The 23626-nt window shown below is 51.7% G+C and overlaps 10 protein-coding genes across 10 annotated transcripts; 2 read left to right on the top strand and 8 right to left on the bottom strand.

The window, feature by feature from the left end:
* Window positions 1–637: 637 nt before the first annotated feature.
* Z519_02278 (uncharacterized protein) lies at window positions 638–1842 on the bottom strand (the record flags this gene model as incomplete). The annotated part of the gene is made up of 2 exons (XM_016760035.1): window positions 638–822; window positions 876–1842. 2 exons carry the CDS (start codon window positions 1840–1842, stop codon window positions 638–640), a joined length of 1152 nt encoding a protein of 383 aa, XP_016623556.1.
* A 1352-nt stretch (window positions 1843–3194) lies between these two features.
* Z519_02277 (uncharacterized protein) lies at window positions 3195–3593 on the bottom strand (the record flags this gene model as incomplete). Its single annotated transcript, XM_016760034.1, has 1 exon — window positions 3195–3593. The coding sequence occupies one exon, from the start codon at window positions 3591–3593 to the stop codon at window positions 3195–3197; it is 399 nt and encodes a 132-aa protein (XP_016623555.1).
* A 1683-nt stretch (window positions 3594–5276) lies between these two features.
* On the top strand, window positions 5277–5558 carry Z519_02276 (uncharacterized protein; the record flags this gene model as incomplete). The annotated part of the gene is made up of 1 exon (XM_016760033.1): window positions 5277–5558. The coding sequence occupies one exon, from the start codon at window positions 5277–5279 to the stop codon at window positions 5556–5558; it is 282 nt and encodes a 93-aa protein (XP_016623554.1).
* A 2158-nt stretch (window positions 5559–7716) lies between these two features.
* On the bottom strand, window positions 7717–9614 carry Z519_02275 (uncharacterized protein; the record flags this gene model as incomplete). The annotated part of the gene is made up of 3 exons (XM_016760032.1): window positions 7717–9017; window positions 9075–9369; window positions 9435–9614. 3 exons carry the CDS (start codon window positions 9612–9614, stop codon window positions 7717–7719), a joined length of 1776 nt encoding a protein of 591 aa, XP_016623553.1.
* Window positions 9615–12443: 2829 nt separating this feature from the next.
* Window positions 12444–13466, bottom strand: Z519_02274 (uncharacterized protein; the record flags this gene model as incomplete). Its single annotated transcript, XM_016760031.1, has 1 exon — window positions 12444–13466. One exon carries the CDS (start codon window positions 13464–13466, stop codon window positions 12444–12446), a length of 1023 nt encoding a protein of 340 aa, XP_016623552.1.
* An 881-nt stretch (window positions 13467–14347) lies between these two features.
* Z519_02273 (40S ribosomal protein S30) lies at window positions 14348–14698 on the bottom strand (the record flags this gene model as incomplete). The annotated part of the gene is made up of 2 exons (XM_016760030.1): window positions 14348–14527; window positions 14639–14698. The coding sequence occupies 2 exons, from the start codon at window positions 14696–14698 to the stop codon at window positions 14348–14350; spliced, it is 240 nt and encodes a 79-aa protein (XP_016623551.1).
* Window positions 14699–15104: 406 nt separating this feature from the next.
* Window positions 15105–16898, bottom strand: Z519_02272 (uncharacterized protein; the record flags this gene model as incomplete). Its single annotated transcript, XM_016760029.1, has 2 exons — window positions 15105–16828; window positions 16883–16898. 2 exons carry the CDS (start codon window positions 16896–16898, stop codon window positions 15105–15107), a joined length of 1740 nt encoding a protein of 579 aa, XP_016623550.1.
* A 2140-nt stretch (window positions 16899–19038) lies between these two features.
* Z519_02271 (uncharacterized protein) lies at window positions 19039–19230 on the bottom strand (the record flags this gene model as incomplete). The annotated part of the gene is made up of 1 exon (XM_016760028.1): window positions 19039–19230. One exon carries the CDS (start codon window positions 19228–19230, stop codon window positions 19039–19041), a length of 192 nt encoding a protein of 63 aa, XP_016623549.1.
* Window positions 19231–19509: 279 nt separating this feature from the next.
* Z519_02270 (uncharacterized protein) lies at window positions 19510–20782 on the bottom strand (the record flags this gene model as incomplete). Its single annotated transcript, XM_016760027.1, has 4 exons — window positions 19510–19832; window positions 19883–20065; window positions 20173–20515; window positions 20591–20782. The coding sequence occupies 4 exons, from the start codon at window positions 20780–20782 to the stop codon at window positions 19510–19512; spliced, it is 1041 nt and encodes a 346-aa protein (XP_016623548.1).
* Window positions 20783–22136: 1354 nt separating this feature from the next.
* Window positions 22137–22862, top strand: Z519_02269 (uncharacterized protein; the record flags this gene model as incomplete). Its single annotated transcript, XM_016760026.1, has 5 exons — window positions 22137–22139; window positions 22206–22532; window positions 22580–22705; window positions 22761–22805; window positions 22854–22862. 5 exons carry the CDS (start codon window positions 22137–22139, stop codon window positions 22860–22862), a joined length of 510 nt encoding a protein of 169 aa, XP_016623547.1.
* Between the last annotated feature and the right edge of the window lie 764 nt (window positions 22863–23626).

The raw sequence follows: 23626 nt of genomic DNA, 5'->3' as shown, positions 1-23626 counted from the left end.
GTTGTCCTTCGCGAAGTCTGAGAGAGAGAGAAAGAGAAGTTTCGTTGGGCAGGAGCTTTCAAGCAACTACTCCGCACAGTAACGCAGCGAGAGAGCTTGTTTACTGATGCTGAAGGTTTCGCCGCAAAAGAAACCCGCCCCAGCATTTTGTCGTTTTATTTCCACTAGGCAATTGAGGAGAGAACGGCCGCTTCGACTAATATAGAGGTAATTCCTGGTATGCGATCTATTAAATAAGTAGAATAACCACCACAACCAACTCTCCGCTCAACCTGGTGGAAGGAAATGTACTGAACGATGAGAGGGAGCAATTGGCTGGGAAATCGTCGGCGAGACATTCATTGGCGGATGTCGAAATGTTCGGTGGAAGAATTTCTAAAGCAGAGCATCGGGAAATCTCGCCATCTTCCTTCAGCACCCTAATCCTCCCGATCCATTGAGCACAATAGATAGCGAGGGGGATTCTTGTTATTGTAATTACTACAGTGTATGTATTCTCGCTGTCCTCTATGTAAACTCATCCCAACTCAAGCAGACGCCATGTTGTGCAGCCGCTGATAGTAACACCGGGTATCTCTATAAACATCAAATAACGCAAGACAGAATGCCGCAAGGTTCTACCGAAGCCTCTCGCCGATCAAGCAGTGCCTTCAACCGTCTTAATAGCATTGCCAATCATGAAGTCCTTGGCCTTGGCCATCCTGACCAGGAAGCTGGGAAGCTTGAACCCGAAGACAACACCAACACCCCCTTGAGAACCAATAGGGACGAATTGCATGTCGCTAGTAATCTTCTTGTAGATTTTGTTGGTGCGAGGGCCACCTTGAGACTTGTTAGCGGGAGTCGACATGGAGGTAAAATGCAGAGTAACCCACCTTTGCCTTGAAGGTCCAGTTTAATGCTCTCCAAAACAGCTGGTGCTGCAAACTTGACGTCGAGGATGGAGCCATCTGCATAGCTGGCGACGCTCCCAATGCAGTATACGCCTGTAACACCGGGGACATCCAGACGGAGAGTGTGGGGGTCCGTCTTAACCCTCTGCGCATTGTCCAGCCACTCCTGAGGGACGAATTTGCTGTTTGGCTTGTCACCAGTAGCTTCAATATAGATGTCGACCGTCTTGGTCTCGCCATTGCTCAATTTCAGCACCTCCTTTCCATCTTGTGTGGTGTGCTCAACCACTCGGACACTGTCGTTGACAACCTTGACTCCCATCTTCTCAAGCCGAGACTGAGCATCCTGGCCCATCTTCTTGTTGTGAAGTCTGGGAAGGAGGGAGGTACTTCCAGATAAAAGTGTGATTTCCTTCTTCTTTCCGTACACTTCACCAAACTCGCCTGCAGTCTCGACACCCGCAGCGCCTCCACCGGCAATCACGATGGATTGTGCGTCGGGGATCTTTTTGTGAATCTCGCTGATTGCGGCCTTCAGAGGCTCGGAGCCATCGGAGACGGACCACAGGGGGGTGGCAAAGCTGGTACCGGAAGCAATGACGAGGGAGTCGTAATGTACGGCATCTGAGGTGCTGGTGTGAACAGTTCGGCTTGCAGGGTCGATCGAAGTAGCATAGGCTTTGATGAACTCGTATTGCTCCTTCGAGTAGGCCTTGAAGCTGGGGCCAATGGGGATGAGAGCTTTCTCGAGCGGTAGCGACTGCGGGTTTCCGATCACTCTGGGGGCGCCAATCTTCCAGAAGAACTCGTCGTTGGGGGCAATCTGGACGAGCTTGTAGGCCTTTTTCTCTCCATTAGACAGTTGGGGAATGACAGTCTTCAGCAGGTTGTGGGCAACATTAAGGCCAGCGAACGAAGCGCCGATGATGACGATTGTGTGAGTGGTCATGGCGCCGGTCGACGAGTGTCAATGAAGTGCAAGCCTTTCGAGATCAAGGGAGAGAGAGTGCTCGGTCGGTGGTGAGGTGAAGACAGGGTGAAAGGGTGTTGATAAATATAAAATATTAGTCGCCGCCCGGAGAAGCGCAGGCGGACCTGTGCAGTGTGGATGAGATATTGGTGGAGTCAGGGGTTTATTGGTTTGTTTGTTGGAGGTTGAATGGTGCAATTGATCCCCGATATGAGATGAGATGTAAGACAGTACTGGGTAAGAGGGCGCGGACGCCGTGTCCTGTACGGAGTATATGTAGTCGATGCCCGGCGGGCTGTCGAGCTCGTATGGATGCATAGTCAGCTTCTACCAAGTCGACACCCCGGAGTCTTTCCTGCCATGGGCTGACAAAAGGTTGGGGCCATCAGGGTCTTGGGTCGACAATTTTGCAATTTTACCCATTTGCGTTATCACACACAACACACCCAAACACGGCAATGCGTGGCTTGCGCAACCGCAACGCGATTGCCAGGGCCGACCTTGTGATTGGCAACAGAGTCCGGGGATCCACGGTGGCTGATGCTTGATTTGGCCATTTTGTCTGGCCGCTGTGGCACGTGATCTCTCTCGGTCGAGTGCGTGGCGGCAAGAAGACCAACGCCGCAAAGGCCGCATGGGCCGCAAGGGCCACCCAGTGTCACCCAAGGAACGGTTGGCATGTCATCAACACCAAACCACTCGGTGCTAAACACGAGCAATCCACTTTCACAAACTCAAAACCTCGAAAACTTCTCAAGGCTCTCGGTCGAGAGAAGGCTTCCTGTCCACCGACAGGACTCGACTAACATACTCGGTACTTGTACTGGATACTGGTTTGTCGTTCAACTGCCAGGCTCCCACGAATCCCACCCTGTCCATTCGAACTGCCGAAGCTCAAGATGAGCGAAGCAGGAACAGAACTATGTAGGCTATGAAAATGATAAAATACCCCTGTTCCCAATTAGCGTGTGAACACTTATATGCCGGTCACCGATATTACTAGGGCAAGAGTTCAAGTTACGGAAAGTTATCATGGGCAGAGCATTCAAGAACCCACCATTAAATGACTACTCCACTGTAAGACAAGCCCAGGTGAAAAGAATCTACGAAGCTTACTCCTGATGGCCGAAAACCGAAGTAAACGGAAGGATAATAGAAACTTTATTGACGCTCCTCGTAACAACTGCTGTTCCATTCAAACGTACATGAACAAATCAATTTGGGTATCAAATCGTACATCTGAGGCTCCCGCGTCTTCCCCTGGTAGGCCTCCCTCTTATCCTGCTCCTCCCCCAACACCAAGATTACTTGTACATTTAGACCCCCTTCATCTATGGGTGTGGAAGCCAACCAATGCTCCGGCGCAATGAACCAATTCGATCCTTCTTAGCCACGACCTGAGCGGCGGCCTCGGCGTCCAGGCTTTCTCTTGGTTGCTCAACGGGAGCAGGAGTGGCCGAGGTACCCTCAGCCTCGGGGGTGCTAGTGGCAGCAGCCGCCTCAATCTCAGGAACAACGACCGAGTTTTTCCTGGACTCGAGGCCTTCGGTGACAACGCTGTGGCGCCTGGTGGATTTGCTCTCCCGACGACCATCACGGGTGAAGTGTTTGCGATAGAATTCGGAGTGCTTGATGAGCCATGGCTCAAGCCACGATTCGGCGGCGTAAGGTCGATTGCCGGTGCCGGCGGGTTGGTCCATAAGCACTTGCCCGTTGAATCCTTCGGCCATTGCGATTGCGGGGTTTATTGTTTTCTTTTGTTCAAGGTTTGGGTTGTAGGGCTTTGTTTGTAGAAGATGAAGTTGGTTGATTATAGGCCTTTATCGGCTCGTGAGGATCAGCTGGATCGGGTTCTGCGTAAGAAGGGAGACGTGAATATTGGAGTGCTGGAATATCAGGCTTCTGGGGCGAACAACGTCCCTGTACTTATGCACTCGTGCTGACTGCCATCAGACGCGAACTCACGCGTCAAAAACATCTCAATGACGTCTGCATTCTCTTCGATGTATAGTCAAATGACTCACTTACTTCAGCCGCGGAGGGTTTTGTAGCCGCGAAACCCTAGACACGGAGTCTGGGGAAGCGTCAGCACCCGGGCAAATTAGCCAGTTACACTGCTACGAAGATCGACGTATGAGGCTGAACGGCAAGGCTGCGGCCGTAGGGGTCTCCTATCGCCTGTGCCATTGGGCTGTGGGTGGCCTGGTGCTGGGCCCTAAGCGCAGCGGAAGTCGTCGGATGGGTAAACTCTCATTGCGATTCCCAGCTTATGCTTTACGGTGCGATGCGACTCGATACGACGGCGGCCGAAAACCCGCAGCATCTGCTTTGCGAAACCGTCCATCTTGTTTTGCCTAGCATTCGCTGCTATTGTGGATTGTCTGTGCCTTGCTTCCAGTCAAAGGAACAGGCGAGCAGGGATTTGCGAAAGTCAACTCAACATCTCACTGAGTCTCTCCCGCAGGACATTTGGCTTCAACAGAAGATGGTGGCTGCTGTCGTCAGCAAGTCTGGCATAATCCACAGGGCGGGAACTCTGGGAGGGTGATCAGGCAGCAACAAAAAGTCGCGCGGAGTCGGACATAATAGTATCGGCATGGAACGAGGAAATTGAACTGTGCGAGGCTCAAGTTGAAAGCCTCGGAAGCTGCCAAGCATCAAACAAACAAATAATCGCTCGCTGACGTCACTCCTTGCGTATTACGAGCTATACCTATTTGGGAATTTTGCACTTTTCACTCCCCCCAAGCTTGTTGGTGTCCTCACACTTTGTCGTCCGTCTTCTCGCTGATTTCAGGCCTCTTTCTCATCCCTCATTGACTTATTGTGTGCTGCCCCTAGACATATCAGGCGTCTCGGTGCCTGAGCTTCCGCAGATGTCGGACAATGGCGCCGTTCTCAATGGAGATCAGCCCCTTTTAAGGACAACAGGTCTCGTCCTTGTCATGAATACACCAAAAGGTAGGTCGCAATAAGGAGTCGCGTTCGCGGCGTTTCCTCGTGTAAGTAAAGCCACGAGTCCCTTCCCCAGATCAATTTCCACAACCTGTTTGTCATGCAAGCCGAGGTCTTAAAAGGATATTGCAAGTCCCAACTACCGAAAAGACACTCGACCCTAACATTTATGTTTCTCGATATTCCTAGGCCGAGGCGTCTTCGCGACTCAGGATATCCCAAGCGGGACTGTGGTGGATGTCAGCCCGGTACTAATATTCACGGAGGATGAAGTTGAGAAACACACGCGACACACATGCCTTCAACACTACACCTAGTAAGCTTTGACCAACAATTCTCGCAGCGCAAGTCCACTGGCGATGCGCCGACACCTTAAACTCCACTCAGCATGCCGCCAAACGCGATACTTACCGTCCTTTCTTGATCCCAGCTATTGGCCATCTGAGTCCGGTCGCACCATGGTCCAGGCTCTCGCACTTGGGCTTGGATCCATGTTCAATCACTCAACGCGGGATCAAAACGTGGGCTGGAAGCGTAACACCGAGACCGATGTCATTGTCTATACCGCACTGCGGGATATTAAGGCCGGGGAAGAATTATGTATCTCGTATGGGAGTGTGCGGCTCTGGTTCGAGGATGCCGATGCCAATGATGAAGAGGTAGGAGGTGATGAGAACGACACGGGAGGACTGACATTGGCTGAGTTGGAGTTGAGTGGCTTGGGAAAGATGGATCTCTAGGCCTTGAACAAGCGACGAGCAATGAGGAGAGCTCCGAGCCACCTAAAACTCCGCCGCAGGTAGCAATGGGCATGGTACATGGCACTGAGGGTGCAATCCCATTACACAGCACTGTCACCTCTTACCATCTCTGGACGACCCGTCCTACCAATTGATCGATAGGCAACATTCTCCAAGAAATTTCAAGATAGAAGAAGTTTGGAGAACCACGAACGTCATTTTCATTCAGCTCAGTTGATGAAGTCGGTCGCAAAGCCGAACTTGAAGCCATGCAGTATGATCTCGCTTCTGTGCTTCTCAAAAGTAAGGCACTCTGGTCCTATGGGTCCAGCCTGATACAGACCCTATGAATGCACCGGAATACCTAACGTTATCCCAGCTTACCCGACGGCCTAACATTCTCTCCGCTGGACCCGCTTTGATGAAATCCACCATATGTGTTCCGGCATTTCATATCTGCGCACGGTCGTCGAGAACCGCCATAGGAAAAACGGCTCGGAAGTCAGGCGGTCTTAAGCTGAGATACCCTCGGAAAAATGACCACATTCAGGACTTGGTGCACCTCAAGTCAATTGAATGGCCGGAACGAGATATCGATGCGAGAGAGATTCCTCGGCAATGCCTAATCGGGGCGGGACACGGGTGTCTTTTCATCCAAGGGTAATTGGCCACCGCAACGGCTTCCCAGCTCACATTTTAATGAGTCCAACAGTCAATACCCCCCGCAAGCCTCATTCCATCTGCTCTTGCATGTGCCTTTACTATACTCTTTGTTTTGCCTCAAATTTTCTCTCCTCCTTCTCCTGCCTTCCGCAAGCTTGCCAACTATTTTCACCTTCTTTCCACGGGCTTGGAACCTTTTCAACACGAGCTCGTCCATCCCGACGCTTTTGCTTCAACACGGTCAAGAAAACGAGAGCATCCTGTTCGGGGTGAAGACGGCTCCCAAGAAACAGTGAATGCTCCTTTTTCTCGGCGCAAGGCACCCATTGCCACGTGCCAGTGAATGCAACGAACGAACAACTCCGACGACTCAATTCCAAGTTGATTACTATTTTCTGCTTCCTCATTTCGGAAGGAGACCAGCCTACGCGATGCCGCGGTTCAAGGTATATCTGGACGTGACGGAGCCAAACCCTTGATTACAAGCCAACGTGTGCAAGCAAATCCATTCCAATATCCCTTGACTTGCTTGCTTGCTCGCTCATGTTTCTCCTTGAGCTCCCTGTCGAATCAGAAGCCACATGCACAGAAAACAAACAGAACAAACAGATACACAAGACATACGAGAGATAACTCCGCGCTTCTACGTCAAGGAACATGATCAGAAACCGCCCACCACGAATACGAAACTTATCATTTATGCCGTCCAACAACGGACCGCGTCGAGGCATCGCGAAATGCGAATACGTCCCTTTCCCGGCCCTCTGCCCCTCGGCGCAAGTCAGGTGCATTTTTCAATACCGCGGCCCGAACCAATCACAGCGCGCATGCCTCGGGCCGTCGTTTTCCCAAGGCCCTACCACCAGGTAGGTAATAAGCCAGCCTGATCCAGTCTATGATCTCAATCGAGCGAGAGAGGGGAAGCGAAACGCGGGCTCGGCAGGCAGAGAATTGCGGGATGAATACGAGGTACGAAGAGCGCGGCTCAGAAGCTACCAGCCCCTAGCCCTTGTTTACATCTACCAAGCCTACCAAGCTACCTTCCTCTATGGCGCCAAGGGGCTCGCTTCTCGAACAAACAGGGAGGCACGTCGCAGAGCGGTCTAGAAGGTAGATTCAGTCAGTTTTTCTCGTCGCTCGCATCTCCCCCCGCTTTCTCTTCTATCCTCCGTTTCCTCCTCCCCTTCAAAGCTTGAAGCTTGGAGCTCATGGAACATACCAACGAGACAAAGGAGAAAGATCTGTTGAGGTGGTTCATTTCTTTTTCTTTCATATATATGCCAGTTTATGTTTAATCATTGACAGAAGGACCTTCGACGAATCAGACGATGATTGCCAGCCGCGGCGAGAGTGGAAATTGTTGGCGCTGGCACAGCAATGCTAGACGGGAGCATCGACCGTTCTCACTCCCCTCAAAAACCAACTTCTGCAGGCTTTTCACCAACAGCAGACCTCTGAGCAAAATTGATCCCTTGTCAACTAGGCATACTGCGACTCAGTGCATGACCACAGCAACGTGATCATCCATGTACTTGTCAATATTGCCCAAAAAGATACTGGACAGAATCGCAATTCCACCAAATGCGATACTTGTCAAATACACGTACTTGTACGACTCGGCATAAGCGATTTGGCCAGCCAAGACCACCATTTCATACGCCGTGTCGTTGCCCGCTATTCCAGGAATTGTCTTGAGCAGAGGCAGAAGACTGGCGGCTGTATATTCGATGGCTTCGCCGATATATGTCACGTTGGTTATGCCGAGTTCGAGGGCCATGGTTCCACCGATGTACTTTGTGGCGTTGGGGACGAACTTGTTGACAAAGACGTTATAGTACACGGTGTAGCCGATACAACCGCCGATCACACGGATTGACAGCGTGAGAGCGGCAACTGTGGCGATGATGTCGTCGGGACAGATGATCGTGGTCATGACCGATGCAGGGACGACAATGCCGCCGATACCGAGGCCGGCCAGGATCAGTAAGCCCCAGAGCGTGTGCAGGTTATATCGATCGGCGACGGCAAGCGCACCGCAACCGGCTGTCATCAGCACCGAGGAGATGATCATCAACTCACGGTTGTGGCCACGGAAGACGGAAAGCAGCCATAGCACGACGCAGGCGCCGGTGAGAATGCTGAAACCGATAGGGATACCTCGAATTCCAACTCCAACCGGATCGTGACCGTAAACGTTGAAGGCCTGAGTGGGCCAGAACATGACGACGGAGAAGAAGTTTGCCCCTGAGATGGCGGTGATGATCAAGGTGAGCGTAAGGATTCTGGCTTCTTTCTTCATTCTCGATGGGAACATTGGGAATTTTGCGAATTTGACTTCCCAGATGGGGAAGGCAATGAGAAGCAAAAATCCGCCGATGATCAGAGGTGCCAAAACGTGTGCCGAGTGCCATGGGTATTGGTATCCGCCCCATTGCAGACCGGCCAAGAACAGAATCATCCCGGTGATTGAGAGGAAGCCACCCACAAAATCGATCTCGGAAATGATCTCTTTCTTGGTAAGACCACGGGAGTTCGGTCGAGGCGGCGGGAAATAGAAGAACAAGGTGCCGACGAAGCCGACACATGCCCACAGTCCGCAGAGAAGGGTGCAGTATCGCCAGCCAGCGTGCGACGCGATCAACTGAGCCCAAAGGACGGATGGGCAGAAGGGGATGATGGTAAAGACGAGGATGGAAACATATTTCCCTCGTTTCCGAGTCGGGGCTAGCTCAGAGGTAACGGCAAGGGAAGTCAGCTCGCAAATGCCAGCCCCAACTCCCGAGAAAGTCATGCCCACTGTGAGAATGAGATGGTCAGATATCTGGCGTAAGGTAGGCAGACGATGATGCTTACTGATAAACACGCCCATGCTGTGCGTTGTGCCGCAGATGATCATGGCAATGACGAGCAAAGCAGAGCCTCCCAATGCCACCCATCGTCTTCCAATGAGATCGGAAATGGACCCGACAAAGGGGCAGATGGCAGCCAAAGCCAACAGATAAGCGAGGACAAACCAGATCCAGCGGTCGACACCACCAATATCGGCATAAATGTATGGCGGCACGCCACCAAGGATGTACACAGGAATTTGAGAGCCGGTCCACAAGAAAGCCATGGCGACCAAGCTGAGGGCTCTCGTAACGGTCATCTAGAGCAGGCAGCGTCAGTATTGACAAGGACTCGTCGCGGATCTGGCCACGGGGCTGGACTCACCGGGGGTTCGTGGTCATGGTCTTCATCGTCGCCATACGTCCGCAGACCATCTTTCTCATAGTACCCCGGATGACCCGGTACCCTCTCGTTGGTATGGACCTGCTCGACATGGGAGGAGGGATCCTTGTCGTTGACAGGTGAAGGTACATTGTCGCTTGAGCTGTCTTCGAGGGCAGTCATGATGGGCGAGGCAAAAAGGCAGGTAGGGGAGAAGGGTACTGGGGATTGTCCAGGGCGTATCGGTCACCGCGAGAAGTCGGGAAGAGGGGGAGTTGAAAAGAGGACGAGGACGAGGTATCGAGGAAAGAGAAGGGGAAGAGAAGGATTGATGTAGTCCGCGAGGAAGAGATGGATCAGGACGATCGACCGGGAACATGTGTTCAGAGTGAGGGCTTTCAAAGTCACTGATGCTTCATGCGCTTCTCCGACGACCCATTTTCACTTATCTGGGGGCATGGGTTGCTGTGGGCGAGACCCCTGCGAGAACCGGGGACAGTGGGTGGCCAGAGCATGGAGTCTGGAGCGAAAGCATTTGATCAGGTCAAAGTGCAGAGGCTACTGAGGTGAATGGCCGGGGCACGTTACCAATCTCGACACTAGAAGCCGTGGGAAGTGGAGGGTTTTTGGAAAGTATCAACCTGGAAGTGGGCCAGTGGGAGGGTGGAGCGATGCGAGAAGCGGAACGAGACTTCATTCATGGTCTGCGGCGGATTCGCGATGGGGCGCAGCGCCGACAAGATTGGCAGAGGTCGTACATAGTACAGAGGCGTCAGAGGTTGTAGGTAGGAGGAGGTACGAGGTATGGCGAAACTTGGCTTGGGTCGCCTTGATTTGACTTCATTTTGCTTTTTAACTCGACGGGGGAGAGAAGCCATACCCTACAAGGTGTTTGCCACTCGTGAGAGTGAAGCCAGGGGTGAATAGCGAAGTCGAGTCCCAGCAACGGAAGGCGGACGAAAGAGGATCATTAGTCACAAGAGGTTACTGCAAGACTAGTGGTAGCTTCGACGCAGGATGAATCAGAGAAAAGGGGAGGACAGAGAATCAAAAATGAATCACGAGTGATGGGTGATGAATTGATGAGTTGAGAAGCTCGAATGGATAGTAATAGGTAATGGTAGTAATAACTCGGTAGAGAAGAGGGAGAGAAAAGGAGCCTGCGACCAGCCAGAAACCCCAAACGATGCGAACCTCGAGGCAACTTTCACGGTTTTCCCTCCCAGGCTCGCACACTGTTATCTGTCAAATCCAAGCCTTGCTCTTCTTTTTGCCCTTCGCAGCTGCGCTCGGTTCACCCCGGGACACACTGAATTAGCTCAGCCCACTCGCTGCTCGAGGCACAGCAACCCTCTCCCTGGCCATGTCGGAAAGATCTTGGAGCTTCTTCTATCGGCTATCGGTGTGGTCCGTTTAGGCTTTTGCTCGAGCCCAAACGCACAACCCATTTCACTGGCACTCGGGCGAGAAGCAGGGTGAGTCCTCGTTCTCGGGGAGAGCAGCCAAGCTGCAAGCAAGCTGCAAGCATGGGAGCTAACGACATAAGAGAGTTGACGCCAAAGGCAATTGTTGGCGCAGCCAGTCTTGTGGTCGTGTGGGACGCGGGGGCGTGTTGGGTGTGACAGAGCAAGAGATGGAGGTGGCGCTCGGAGGTTGGGGATGCAACCCCTGGACTCGGAAATGTCGACCCTTTCGCAACCACCGAATCGACCAAACCTGCGCCTACCTAGCTCATCCGAGTGTCTTTCGTGGATCCTATTCTGGGTATCATCGCCTCGGTCGGCTTCCTGTCTCCCACCCTCCTCCATATGATCGTGAAATGAATGCTGGGGTACGGAGAAAAGGTAGGCGAGCACACTCGAAGGATTCACAAGAGTGGGACACTACGGGGGCCAGAATGAGCCCGTGGCCCACTTCTCCGCAAAATTGAGTCTGGAGGTGACAGAAGCCGGCACGCAGTGGCCTGTTCCCGACGTGTATTGCGGACGAACATCCAAATTGGTTCAAAAGTCGGTAAACCAACACCTTGCAATACCAACAGATAGCCGGCCATATACCGAGGCTTCTCTTAGGGAAGACTGACATCGACCTGAATACCTCACAGCAGATGCAGTGCCACCCGAATGCACCTTGAAAGACCGCCAAGTCATGGTCAACTTCGACTCATCCTCCCAACATTTCTCTCCGAACCATCGCCTCTCGTTCCTGCCTGTCGTCCCTGATTCCGGAAGTTCTCGAGCACCCAAAACTCTCCCTCAGTCAATTGGTAGGCAAAAGATCCTGTGTCCCCGGGTTCGAAAATGACACACGGTTACCCAGCGGCCAACTCGCAGCGCGCCTCGGTATTTTTGATGCACGTCGATGCTTTTCGCCCAATTAAGTGAATAACCGAGACATTCCTCCATGTGATCGCCTAATCTGGGCACCAGTCCGGTCGTTTGCCACGCTTTTTGTACGATCCCAGAGCCCGGGTCCTCCTAGCCTAAGTTAACTCGCAGCGAGGAACTACGTTTGAGATGTTAAGCGTATTCGTGGTTACCATCTCGGTCCCTGCTCCTGCTGCACCACGTGTCGACATCATCGAATCGTCCCTTACACCATCGACTGCCGCAACTCACAGCCATATCCGAAAATGAGGAGGGCTCAACCACCATTCTGGACAAGGGGACCTTGTCATGACTCGTAAACGAGTGCACTGGGAAATAGTGCCCCAAACTTATGCATCCTCGGATCGTAGAACGACCGGCTCTCCGTGAAGGATCTTCTTCGAACATGGATGGCATCAGATACCTTCAACAGCGTCGTTCACTTCTGAAAAGGTTGCGAAAATCTGTCTCAACAATAAGCCAAGATATCGAGTAAGATGGTCCTCAGACAGCAAGCGCTTACCTGTGTTTCTAGTGTCCTACTCTCGCCGTGACGCTCATGGTGTTTCGTGTAGAAGTCAAGATAAAAGGCCGGCGCAAAACGGCGGCCGGTAGAAAATGAGACACCTCGGTCACTTGTACTCAGTCAATCTTTTCGAACGCTACCTCCCCCTTCGCGCTCCGCCGTGTCTTCTTCATTCTTGAACTGCACCAGTCGAACCTCGACGTTGGCCAGCGCATGCAACTCATCAATAGACGGCAACTCGATTGTGAGCAACTCAGGCGTAATCCTTGGAGGAGCCTCAATCCTCACCACCATGGGTGCCAACTGCAGATGCATCATATTCGGGCCTGGATCTGGCTCCAACTGCGCAGGGGGGATGATGATCGCATATATTTCTCCAGGGCGCATCCTTCTCTTGAAATCAATCGATATCATCTGGTGGTCTCGACTTCCATACTTCTTGTAGAAGTTGTGAATCTGTCGTTGAATGCCTTCCTCAATCAGAGTCACAATCATCCCGCCATGAATTGTGTCCGGCCAACCCTCCAGGCCGAACCCCAGAAAACAGACCATGATGGTAAATTCCTGAGTCGGGTGCTTGAATGTCTTCATGGTCACCCCTTGCGTTCCTTCAAGTTTCTCCGCCACGAGATGTAATCCTTTATTCTCTATCCCGCCGTGAGTCGCGTAGTAGTTCTCCTCTATCCAATTTGCCTGCCGTAGCGAATCGACCAACGGGTGAAGTTCCATCGCGTCGAGGATTTCCTCGTAGAGTTCTTGTTCCGCGGGCGAACCGGGCTCGAAGGGCGGCTGAAGGTACTCCCAGGTTATCAACGCTGTTCCCGCCGTGACACCCAGAGATGCGAAAAGGGCAGCCCAGAAGACAGAGCGGCTGAAGCTCGTCAAGAGCGAGCCACCACCACCCACTCGCGATGGAGGAGTGACATTCTGTATCTTGGGGATGTAGGTTTGACCGTGTGTGTAGGGCGTGGAGTCGGGAACCGGCATCTGACCAGGCGTCTGGAAGTATTCTTTGTGAGGGCCATGGTGGTCGTGCTGAGCTCGCCAGCTGTATACCAAGCCTGAGCGGGCGAGCCGAGCAGTTCTGCCCTCTAGAATTACTCGCTGTGCTCGACGAAGCAAGACAGGGCGAAGCACCTGCATCGGGAGGGTGCGTGTGGCGAGCGTGCGCCCGCAAGAAGCCGGGCCAGCAAAGATCCTAAAGCAAGCAAAATAACTAGTCTACTGAGCAGTGAGATCGGCACTTGAAACTTGGGATACTAGGGTTGAGGAAGGCCGTGGAAAAGTTGCATGGGAAGTTTGGTGTTGTCGCATTGGCAGATTGCGCCTTCAGCCTTGGCGGCGAGGATGGTTGTGCCAGGGACAACAGCAAATTCTCAAAGCTACCATCCTATTCCGGGTATCTTACAACCGGCTGCAGTTCTCTAGCGAGACAAGGATCTGTATATATGGGCTTTGGGAGATTAGAGACTCGAAGGCTCACTTTTAGCGAATGGAATCACTATGGGCAGAGTTGACAATACCTACTTGTACAAGTATAGTATCTCGTACTCGCTTCTACGGATTTCCATGGCGATGTCGCGTCAAAGGAAGCATCAACGCAGTGAATGCTCCATCGCAGCAGATATGCTTCTTGACAAGATCGGAAAGCGCGAACAGGGAAGGCAGTTCAGGACAAGGATTTTGATAGTTTGTCAAAATGTACCAGCCCGTCTCAAAAACGCCTTTTGTTGAACATCAACATGGCCAACTATCCCATCTTCAAGCCAAGGTATTGGTTTTCTTCCGGCTCTAGGGAATCTATGCATTGATTCGTGTGTCATGCAACTCACAACTGCCGAAGGCGACAGTATCCCCATTGTTCGTGCCCTTTCCTCGTAGTTGGCTGACCGACCGCGCCCCCGTTTTCAGCATCGATTCTTCTGCACTTGACATGCCACCATGGTCGGTCTTCGTCGTTTGGCAACTGCTTCGACTACTGCCACAACGCAGGGAAGATGGTGTTTATGATGTCGGGTTGGGGTTCATCTGTAGATATCAAGCATCAGCGTCTCATTTTCCTCACGCAGCCCTTGTTTTGATGTCCATAACCTCCATACCTTTCTCTTGCCACCCGTCATCGTCACGTTGACAAACCGTCTGGTGTATGTAATTCTCTTTTTCGCACGGCCCTTAGGCGTCTTCTTCTTTTCTTGCTTTTCAACCTGTGTAGAGAATCGTAAGTCCATTATTCACTGCCGGTCATAAAACTTGCTGTATGATAGAATTGACCGAAGGTGGCGTTACGGAAGAAACTGCTGTTGGGCGCAACTCACCTTGGGAGTTTGAGACTTGACTTTGCCGGCACGGGCAAGAGATCCGTGAACTTTACCCATGATTGTGGATCGATATCACTTGAGCTGATGAGTAGATTGTTGGACTTCGGGAGCAGGTTGCAAGACAGTCGTTGATGGAACGATGACAGAGTGCAGTTCGGCGATGATGGATTTGAAGTTTGGAACTGGTGGGCGCCAAGACCTGGCCTAAACAGGCAAGAGGCAAATCTGCCAGCACGTGAGTGAGGAATGTCGAGGAAAGTTCGCTTTACTTCAAAGCAGATTTTGTGAATCACAAACTTCAGGTCGTGGTTTACCACTGTCCTGCGGAAAAGAACACCCTAGAGAACCTCTTCCTCAATGCTCCTTGGCGCTGCTCGTCTATGTCTAAATATGCTCCGCTGTCTTTTTCACCCGACACGCTATTGATCCTCATAACCAGAAAAAGTGTACATAACCCTCACGATTAGTCCTCAATGTCGGCCTTGGTGGGAAGATCAACAGCTCGGTAAAGCAGAATGAGCGCAGAAGCACTTTCGCCGCCACCGGAAAGAGCCATGATTCTGTCCCCATCGACCTCGCTGACTTTCTCGTCGTTGAACCACCACCATTTACCATCCTGCTCTCTCCGCTTGCCCCCAGGTGCTTTGGGATCATCTACCAGCCTGCCTTGCTTCTTGACAAAACTGGTGTAGTGGCCGCTATCAGCACTTGCGCCTTGGTGGGTGATGACGCCGCTGAGCTCGTACAAGCCCGACTTGTTCGACCCTTCGTCAGCTGCGAGCTCCGGATCGATGAGAGCGAAGAGTTCTTTCATGCCTTGATTCAGGGCGGCAGCTCGTTCGGCCTCGTACTCTGCATCCGTCTTGTACACATCCATTTCGCCACCTTCGTGCTCCTTTTTCTTCCCCTCCTCTTTCTCCTTTTGTTCGCGGAGCTTAGCAATCGGAGCAGCCTCCGCAGCCTTCATTGCTTCATCATGCTTTCGGTCTTCTTCCTGCCTGTGGGCCAACTTCTGCCGCTTCCTAGCCCTCTCTACATCCTGCTCGAACTTGCGAATGTCGCGAACCTTGTCGCGAACTGGTATCAGTCTCTTTTTCATATCTTCCGTACAGAACTCCACGATGTCGAGTTCTTCTGGAAATGTGACTTTCCGCATAATCTTCGTTTTCTTCTGTATATCCTTTTTCCAAAAGAATCGAACAAAGTGCACCGTCAGGTACTTGGGAAGCCGGGATATTCGAGAGGTTTTGATGTATTGTGCATCCCGTCCGAGAGTTGGTGAGTTTTTTTCAATCACTTCTGTCAAGGCAGCCCTGATGCCGTCGTGGAGATGATTGATAGATTGGTCAATGTGACAGTCGAGCTTCAGGAAAGCTTCCTCAGACTCGACAACAGGCTCGTTGTCTCCCACTTCTGAAGGAGGAGCAAGTGAGGAATGGAATGAACCGGCCATGTATCGATCGATGAACGCAACATCTTTCTGATCTTCAGTTCCTTTGTCAGCAACCTTGAGCTTCTGTCTCAGCTGATGAACAATCTGTGACCAAGCTTCCTCGGCATCTTGCTGGGCATAGCCAACTCCGTTCTTTGCTTTCTGGGCGAACTGAGGATAAACAGTGCGCAGCGCGTTCAAGAACATCATGGGGGGAAATCCTTCTTGCGTTTCGGACATTTGTTTGTAGAGATCTCGTAGCTGAGTAGTTAGGTCGTTGGAGGAGCCGAGGCCACCAAGGCCGAAGCGACTGAGAGCTTCTAGATTCGCAACCGGGGCCGCCTCGGCCTTGTAGATCTTCAACGAGTCTTGCATTTCAGGTATGCTCCGGAGGACTTGCAGTGTAGAGTTCAAATAACAGGTGTTTCCGAGGTTCTGGAGACCGGCCGGAGTAGCACCTTCTTGAGCGGCGGCTTCGGCTTCCGTCATGTCCTCAACAAATTTTGGCTTCTCAGCGGGGGCGGTGACTGCGCTGCTCTCGCCAGAAGCGGTGCCGAGCATAGTGAAGATTTGGCCAGGTTTTGCATTGAGCTTGGATAGCTCAGTATCATCTTTGAGCTTTCCACCTTTAATAAGAACGGACTGTCGGTCGGGTTCCACGCCAGTGAGAGAGAAGAGTTGGAGTTTGAGCATCTCGCCATTTGCCGTTGGGTCAAGGTCGACATCGTACTTCTTGCCCTGGTGCTTGATGACAACTGAAAGCCGTTAGAAGTGCATTCTCTTGGTTCAAAGTCCCCTGAAAGACTTACCAGGAATGGTCGCCATGATATCGTTCTGTTCTGCAAGACACAGACAAGAGTGACAGGGGAGGTCTTTAATGCAAGAGAATTGTGAGGTCAAGTCAGGGAAAACAAATGCTTGGAATTCGTTAGAAAGCGGCGAAATATGCAAGGCTCGCAGGCACAAAGACAGCACGTCACCCGATGAGGGTCCCCCACGACCGCCGCAGCCATCACCACCAAAGGGCCGCATGCCAAGGCACCCTCACAACCGCAGCTGCACCTCGTATGTAGGTGAGTGCCAACGCAGAGCAAAGCATTCTCGCAGCTTGTGTTACAGCCTGATAGATAACTATGTATTGAGAGACATTACGTTCTGTCACGATGCTAAACAAAATATGCCGAGTATGGCGCTGGTGAGGCAGGCTAACGTCACAGCATGGCATGTCTCGTCAGGGTGCAGGTGAGTCTAGTTCACTCTGCCTGCCCATCAGACTGCCTAGAAGATGTGCTCAATGCGGTTAACAAAACTCGTGCAGTTTACGACGCTCAGGATGCTACAACGGTTCGAGGATATGTGGTTGCATTCGCGTCAAGAATCCAACACTATGGGGCCGTGTTGGATATGTTAACACAGCATCATCCAGAATATGTCGCACAGACATTGGGCGATATCCGCGTACACCTGAAGAGTGCGGTACACCCGAACCGACCGAATACCAATGGCGCAGATAGACATCAGATCAACGGATGAAATGACCACTGTGCATATCCCTCGCGGCCGCCACACGTTTCATGTGCAAGGGGGGCTGGTGCGCGATGGAACCCCCATTTCCTCCAGCGAGCCTTGACCCTATGAACACTCGAACTGTTAACGACATAGTGGTTAGCTATACCATCTCCGAAGATCGAACTGGAGATTCAACACATGGAAATAGCGCTGTCTTGCTATGCTAGCCAAGCGACGAAACTGCCTATTACTACATGCGGAGTTTGTTCAACGCGATGGTTCGGAAAATCCGCTTTCCCTGAACGATTTTTCTCGCATCTCGCAGTCAGATCGTGAGGATGGGAACAGTCCGGGGAAACCGCCATGGTACTTGCCGAGAACTTTGCAACAACCACAGTCATTCAATAGTGAGCCGCCAGAGGACTCAGTTCCGGACTTCAATATGCCCGCGGATTGTTCACAGACGATTATCTGCAAGCACATGGTTCCCCTTTGCCTGAACTATCTCCAAATGATAACAAGGTTATCAACTTAAGGGCCGCAGAGCTCCAAAAATGAACACGCCTACGGAAGAGAAGTGGAGTATTCTCAACAAGATGAACGCTCAACCGCGATAGAACCTGGCGGAGAAGGCTGTCGATTGCATTGCATAATATTTCCGTGTGCTAACCACCAAGGAGTTCCGAAGACGTCAAAAGATGGAGATGGGTATGGGCGGCAATACAGGCGAGATGATGAACGCCAATCTAATGGGGAAATCGTAGAAACCAAGCTCGCCAGAAACCAATCTCTCAAAGTATGCCCGCCAAAGTGAGGAGGAATTTGCTGCAGCAGAAGGATAATGCTCAGTTGGTTCAGGCTCAGCCTGTTGACCGTCTCATGCTTGACAGAAGCGAGCTGAATTGGTTTCGGCCCCCGTCTTCAGGACCTCTGTCTGTGGGCTGAATCGACGTCGCTTGCGGACTCGGTTGGCTCGCTTTCACCAGAAGCAAGGAAAGGAGCGATACGATAATTACTGCAAACAGGCGGTGGCTAAATGGGCAAAGCCCATTCTTTGAGGTTTCCGAACATTGCGGCATGAGTCCCTCTCCCTTGTCGTCCTACAACGCCGACTTCTCAATCTACCCTTGCCTCCCCAATAACTTCTATCGGTTATTCTTGACCGATATATTGGTTCTCTTCAGCCTTTTCGCTGGTATCCCAGCTTGCCAGTTGTGTCAGCTAAGAGACCCGTCCCCTTTGAGGTGCCAGAGAGCCTTTGCCTCAGTCCATCCATTCCCTCCAAAGGAAGCCTCCCAGCCTTGCCTGTGAGGATCAAGCGTAACCTCTCCCGATGTGATAGGGTAGAGGTCCTCCGCCTGACAGATGGTCCAGTCGGTGTCGCCGTCTGATATGCGGCCACCATGCGCTAATCGGCCCTGATCCGTTGTTGGCGTGCAAAACAGTCATCAGGATCTCATGTATCGACAAGGTATTTCTCGAACTCCTCAACAACCTCACTGGCGCATTCCAAGTGTTGGCTGCCGAACTTCTGCTTCCGGAAAGCAGCGAGATGCCTGGCAGTCTTGATGACATATCTGATCTGCCGGCCGTTGAGCGCCTCGCGAGCCAAACTCTTTACATTATCGCTCAGGTCCTCGAACTCCATATCCACTCCCGCTTTGTGCAGAGCTTTGAAAAAGTTATTCCATATCTTGAAGCGTTCAGCTTCGTCAAGGGGCGGATAGTGTATTGCTAACTACGTGCGTGACTTGAACGCCTCGTCGAAGAGAGTGGCACGGTTCGAGGTAAGAATCAGGATGCCGTTGAAGTACTCGAGAACGCGAAGGAAGACTGACACTAGAGCATTACGAGCTAGATCATTCTGCGTGCATTTCTCTAAGAAGACCTCTCCCTCTTCCAAAAGCACATCGAAATCCCAGATCGTTCATAGATAGAGGGCCGACTCGCGGTATTTCTCGACGCCTTCAGCCTCAGCCCCAATGTTCACGTAAGTAAATCGATACAGCGGTTTGTTCGCCAGTTCAGCGACAGTCTCTGCAGTGAGAGTTTTGCCGGTACCAGGAGGCCCATGAAGTAACATTATGAGTCCCACCCCTTTGCCCTCAATAACGCCTGTTGCTTGATTGTTTTCCAGGGGGACGGTGACTAGAGCTTGATTCAACTCCTTTTTATTTGCCTTAAGCACGAGGTGGTTGAAAGCGTTTTCATTGCATCGTACCGGCCGGATGAAGTCGACTTGCAGACTCCCTGCAAAAAAAGTCAGCAATTAGTCAAAGTGAACTAGGGAGCAAGCATACGCCACTTCTTGTCATGGAAAGCGAAACCTGGAATCTTTGCGGGCATAAGCAGTCGAAATGCACCAGTTGAAGGTTCTTTCTTTAACATGTCGACGTCCTCGTGCCCATCGACCCTGTACTCAAGATACCTATCTGGATGCAAGGTTCGATGTGATCCACGTCTACCAAGAATTTGGGACTCCCCTGCGACAAGTTAGACAGCGGGCACACGACTTACCGTCACTATCTTGAAATTGGACCTCTGAGGTCCTTTGCACATTACGAGCCTTTTCTGTCTGCAACCCCAGAACTCGGTGCCTCTTTCTCCAGGTGGTCGTGCAGGCCGTCTTTGTCCAAACGTAGCGGCAAAGCTTCCATGCTTTTCACAGCAACCGCGTCGTCATCCTCGCCGATCCCGTCAACGACTATCCGAATATGCTGACGACGAAATCTCCCGTCAAACTCCAGTGTCCAGCTGCTGTGTGTAATCTGATCGTCGTATCGCCATTCTACCTCCTCAACCATGTATGCGTGGGGAACTCCATCCAGATTTCGAATAATTACTTCACCTGGTCGGAATAACTTTGCTGAAGCCCTTGTTCGTGACAAGACCTTGATTGAATAGCCTGTCTGCTTCTGCCCATTGAGGTCTACCTGCAGCCTGGACATAATCGAGAATCAGCAAAGCGCTAGCCGAAGTTGCGTTGAGAGGCTCGTGGAATTCTGTACCAGGTCTCGAATGCGTTGGTGGCAATGGTAAAAACAATCGTATGAAGCACTTAGATCGCTTTCCACGTCCCAAGACCGGTTCTCGACGTCGTGAGACACAAGATCCTCAAATGCGTCAGTCAGACCGTCTTGAATGATGGCCATCTCCTCCGAAGTTGGAGAAGCAAGGTCAGTATCCTTTTGGCAGAACATGGAAACATGGCTTCAATTTCAGGAACGAAGCTCGGTCGATCGTATCAGCCGCCGTGTTCACAAATTGATCTCCTATCTGGGCATGGTATTGACGGCGGTGGTACTTCTTGTAGGCCACAAACGCAACAAGACCTTGGTGGTCAATGTACGCGTCCACATCGGTATATAATGTTGTCCGTGCAGCGCTGCGCCCCTCGTGTCTTTATCATAGAGACTAGGTCGGTCCCGGTAATAAGCAGTAAGTGGATGCTGAGAATGATCTTCCTCGTTGTCCCGGCGGAGATCGCAGTACACGCGATGTAGCACGAGAAACGGGTGCAATGACGACCCTTACGATGGCATGCCTAGCTGAGAGTCTGCAAGTGCGCTCGCGCCGGTTTCATCGCTCTATGGCGGCCGCGATGTAGTTAGGGGGACATGATGGCTTTTCTTTGTCCTCTGACACTTTCAGGGACGAACCCACTCTTCATCTGAGGAGTTTGATGTCTCACGTGCCTAGTTTTTGACTTGAAAAAGTGTTGATGAGGTGCTATCATGCGTAGCCTCGACGTTAAAGCTAGCGCTCTGTGAATTCATATTTCTTACAGTGACCGAGCTAGGTACTTTGTGGCTGCCCCTTCAATATACAAAGAGGGGTAGAGTGCACAAGTTGAGATTTTGGCCTGCAACCTGCAATGGTGGCAGTACATGTGGAGACACGACTCGCCGAATCAGCCTCGCCCATAGGCTCTGGACGAGATCAAGCAGTGCTGCGCGGCGGCACCCTTGCTCGCTGAAACCGCCTGGGAGGCATCTCAGGGCACCTACCCAGGCTATGGCCTATTCTCGAGAAATCATATGTCCCAACAAGTGTCGAAGAGGAAGAGTGCTCGAAGAGGCCGCTGCCCCCGCGTATAGTCACCGGCTGACGCGACTGCTACAAATTTCGGATTAGGGCCTAGCCTAAGGGTTCATTGGGACATAGTGACAGAATTCTGCCTCACCTCCTCCATACACGTACCCTGGTCTCCCAGTGTGAAGGCGGAGGTTGATTTAAAGCCTAGCAGCTGGCGAGGCTGGATGAGTTGCACGTGAGCTCGGCGGAGTTTCTCCCCGTGTTTAATTGCCAAGCCCCGCTGTCACAGGTGAGCGCAGTGACGCCTGCTGATGACGGATCTTGCGGGCAGGTCCCCTCCACAGAATCTCTTCAATCCTCAATCTGCGTCGAAAGCAACAAGCTCTTGTTCGACAATTACAAGTCGAAGAACCAGAGGGGTACAGCAAATACCACTTTCACTTCGAATTCAACTCATTGTCAATGTGTCGGTGAAACTCCTCGCTCTCCCCCAATTCCAATTGAGCGAGCGCGTTGAAGATGGTGGGCCTTCTCTATCTCAATTTGATGAACTTCTGGATTGTGTGATTTGCTGACTGTTGCGTTCAGTCCCAATCATTACGCCCTTATCTTCAATGTGTCCGCTCCTCCCTGACCGCTGCTCTTTCTCTCTCAAACTTCGCCTCTCAAGCATCAGAAAGACACAATGTCCCTGAAATCGAGGCAGCCAGTTCGCCAGAAGTCCTGCTGAACCCGCTCACGATCGCCCGCAATGAAAATGAGAAGGTTTTATTAGAACCCAGCGTCAATAGCGTGCGAGTGAGCATCAGAATAAAGCAGGCCGATGAGATTGAGAATATCCTGGTCCATAAGTTTACCCGCTTCCTCACCCAGCGTGCTGAGTCGTTCTTCATTCTACGACGGAAGCCAGTCAAAGTTGGTGGCAGCAGCACTACCCAAAGTCGAGTCCTGACAAGTTACAGGGCTATGATATCTCATTCTTAATTACAAACACTCATACGGAAGAAATGCTCAAGCATAAGTTGGTGGATTTCATCATCCAATTCATGGAAGAAGTCGACAAGGAAATCTCGGAGATGAAGCTCTTCGTAAGTTATCAACTCCCGGGCACAGTTTGTGTGCTCCTACTGACCCGGTCTACAGCTAAACGCCAGAGCTCGCTTTGTGGCTGAATCATTCTTGACTCCGGTAAGCCCTTGAAGTTGCTTGGGTGTTGTCATACTTAACAAGATGCAGTTCGACTAGATTTAGAACGGTCGACAAAGTCAAAGTAACAACAGACACAAATCGTGCTCGCGTGGTGGTGTTGGCGGGGCGCATGACAAGCCCAGCTATCTTGGATGAGCCCAACAAGGCTGCGGATTGATCACGACCCCTGAGATCATGTGACTTCGAGTCAACGACATGTCGAACCGTGCAGAATACTTGAAGCAGCTCTAGCGTTGACGATGGACCATGGCGAATGATGAACAAGAAGAGGGCGATTATCATCGTTCAGACCATTCTGTTCCGTTCTGCAGACGTTGAATACATGTTATTGTTCAGAAATCATCTTGTCTCAAATGGGGGCTGTCAATTAGGCCATACAAAATGAGTTGTGATCATTAGATCGAGAAGACGATGTCCGAAGTTCTGAACCAGACACTGTGGGAGCCCAGAGCGTCCGCCCTCCTCATCGCTACCCTGAAGTTGGAGGACTGAAACCGACAGCGAACGCACTCTGGCGACCACCCGAGTCATCGAACCAGATCACACAACGACCTCCAGGTTCTCTCTAGGCGGTGTGGCAGTCGCCAAGCTCTCTCTGATTATATGGTGAGACTTTCAAGTGAGGGAAGATTTCACCCCGTTGCTGCCCTCAATCAATGTCTTGGACTCACCGCGCTCGAGCTCTCACCAAATCTTTCGCACAACAGGAAACAGGTTCAGTGGATCTCATTTTTAGAAGCAGGTCTGTTCTCTCACTCTTACGTTCGACTGGTACTGTCTGCTCAAGGACGCGTCGGCAT

Source organism: Cladophialophora bantiana (genome assembly GCF_000835475.1).
Source record: "Cladophialophora bantiana CBS 173.52 unplaced genomic scaffold supercont1.3, whole genome shotgun sequence".
NCBI lineage: Eukaryota > Fungi > Ascomycota > Eurotiomycetes > Chaetothyriales > Herpotrichiellaceae > Cladophialophora > Cladophialophora bantiana.
This window is presented reverse-complemented; position numbering and strand designations above follow the sequence as displayed.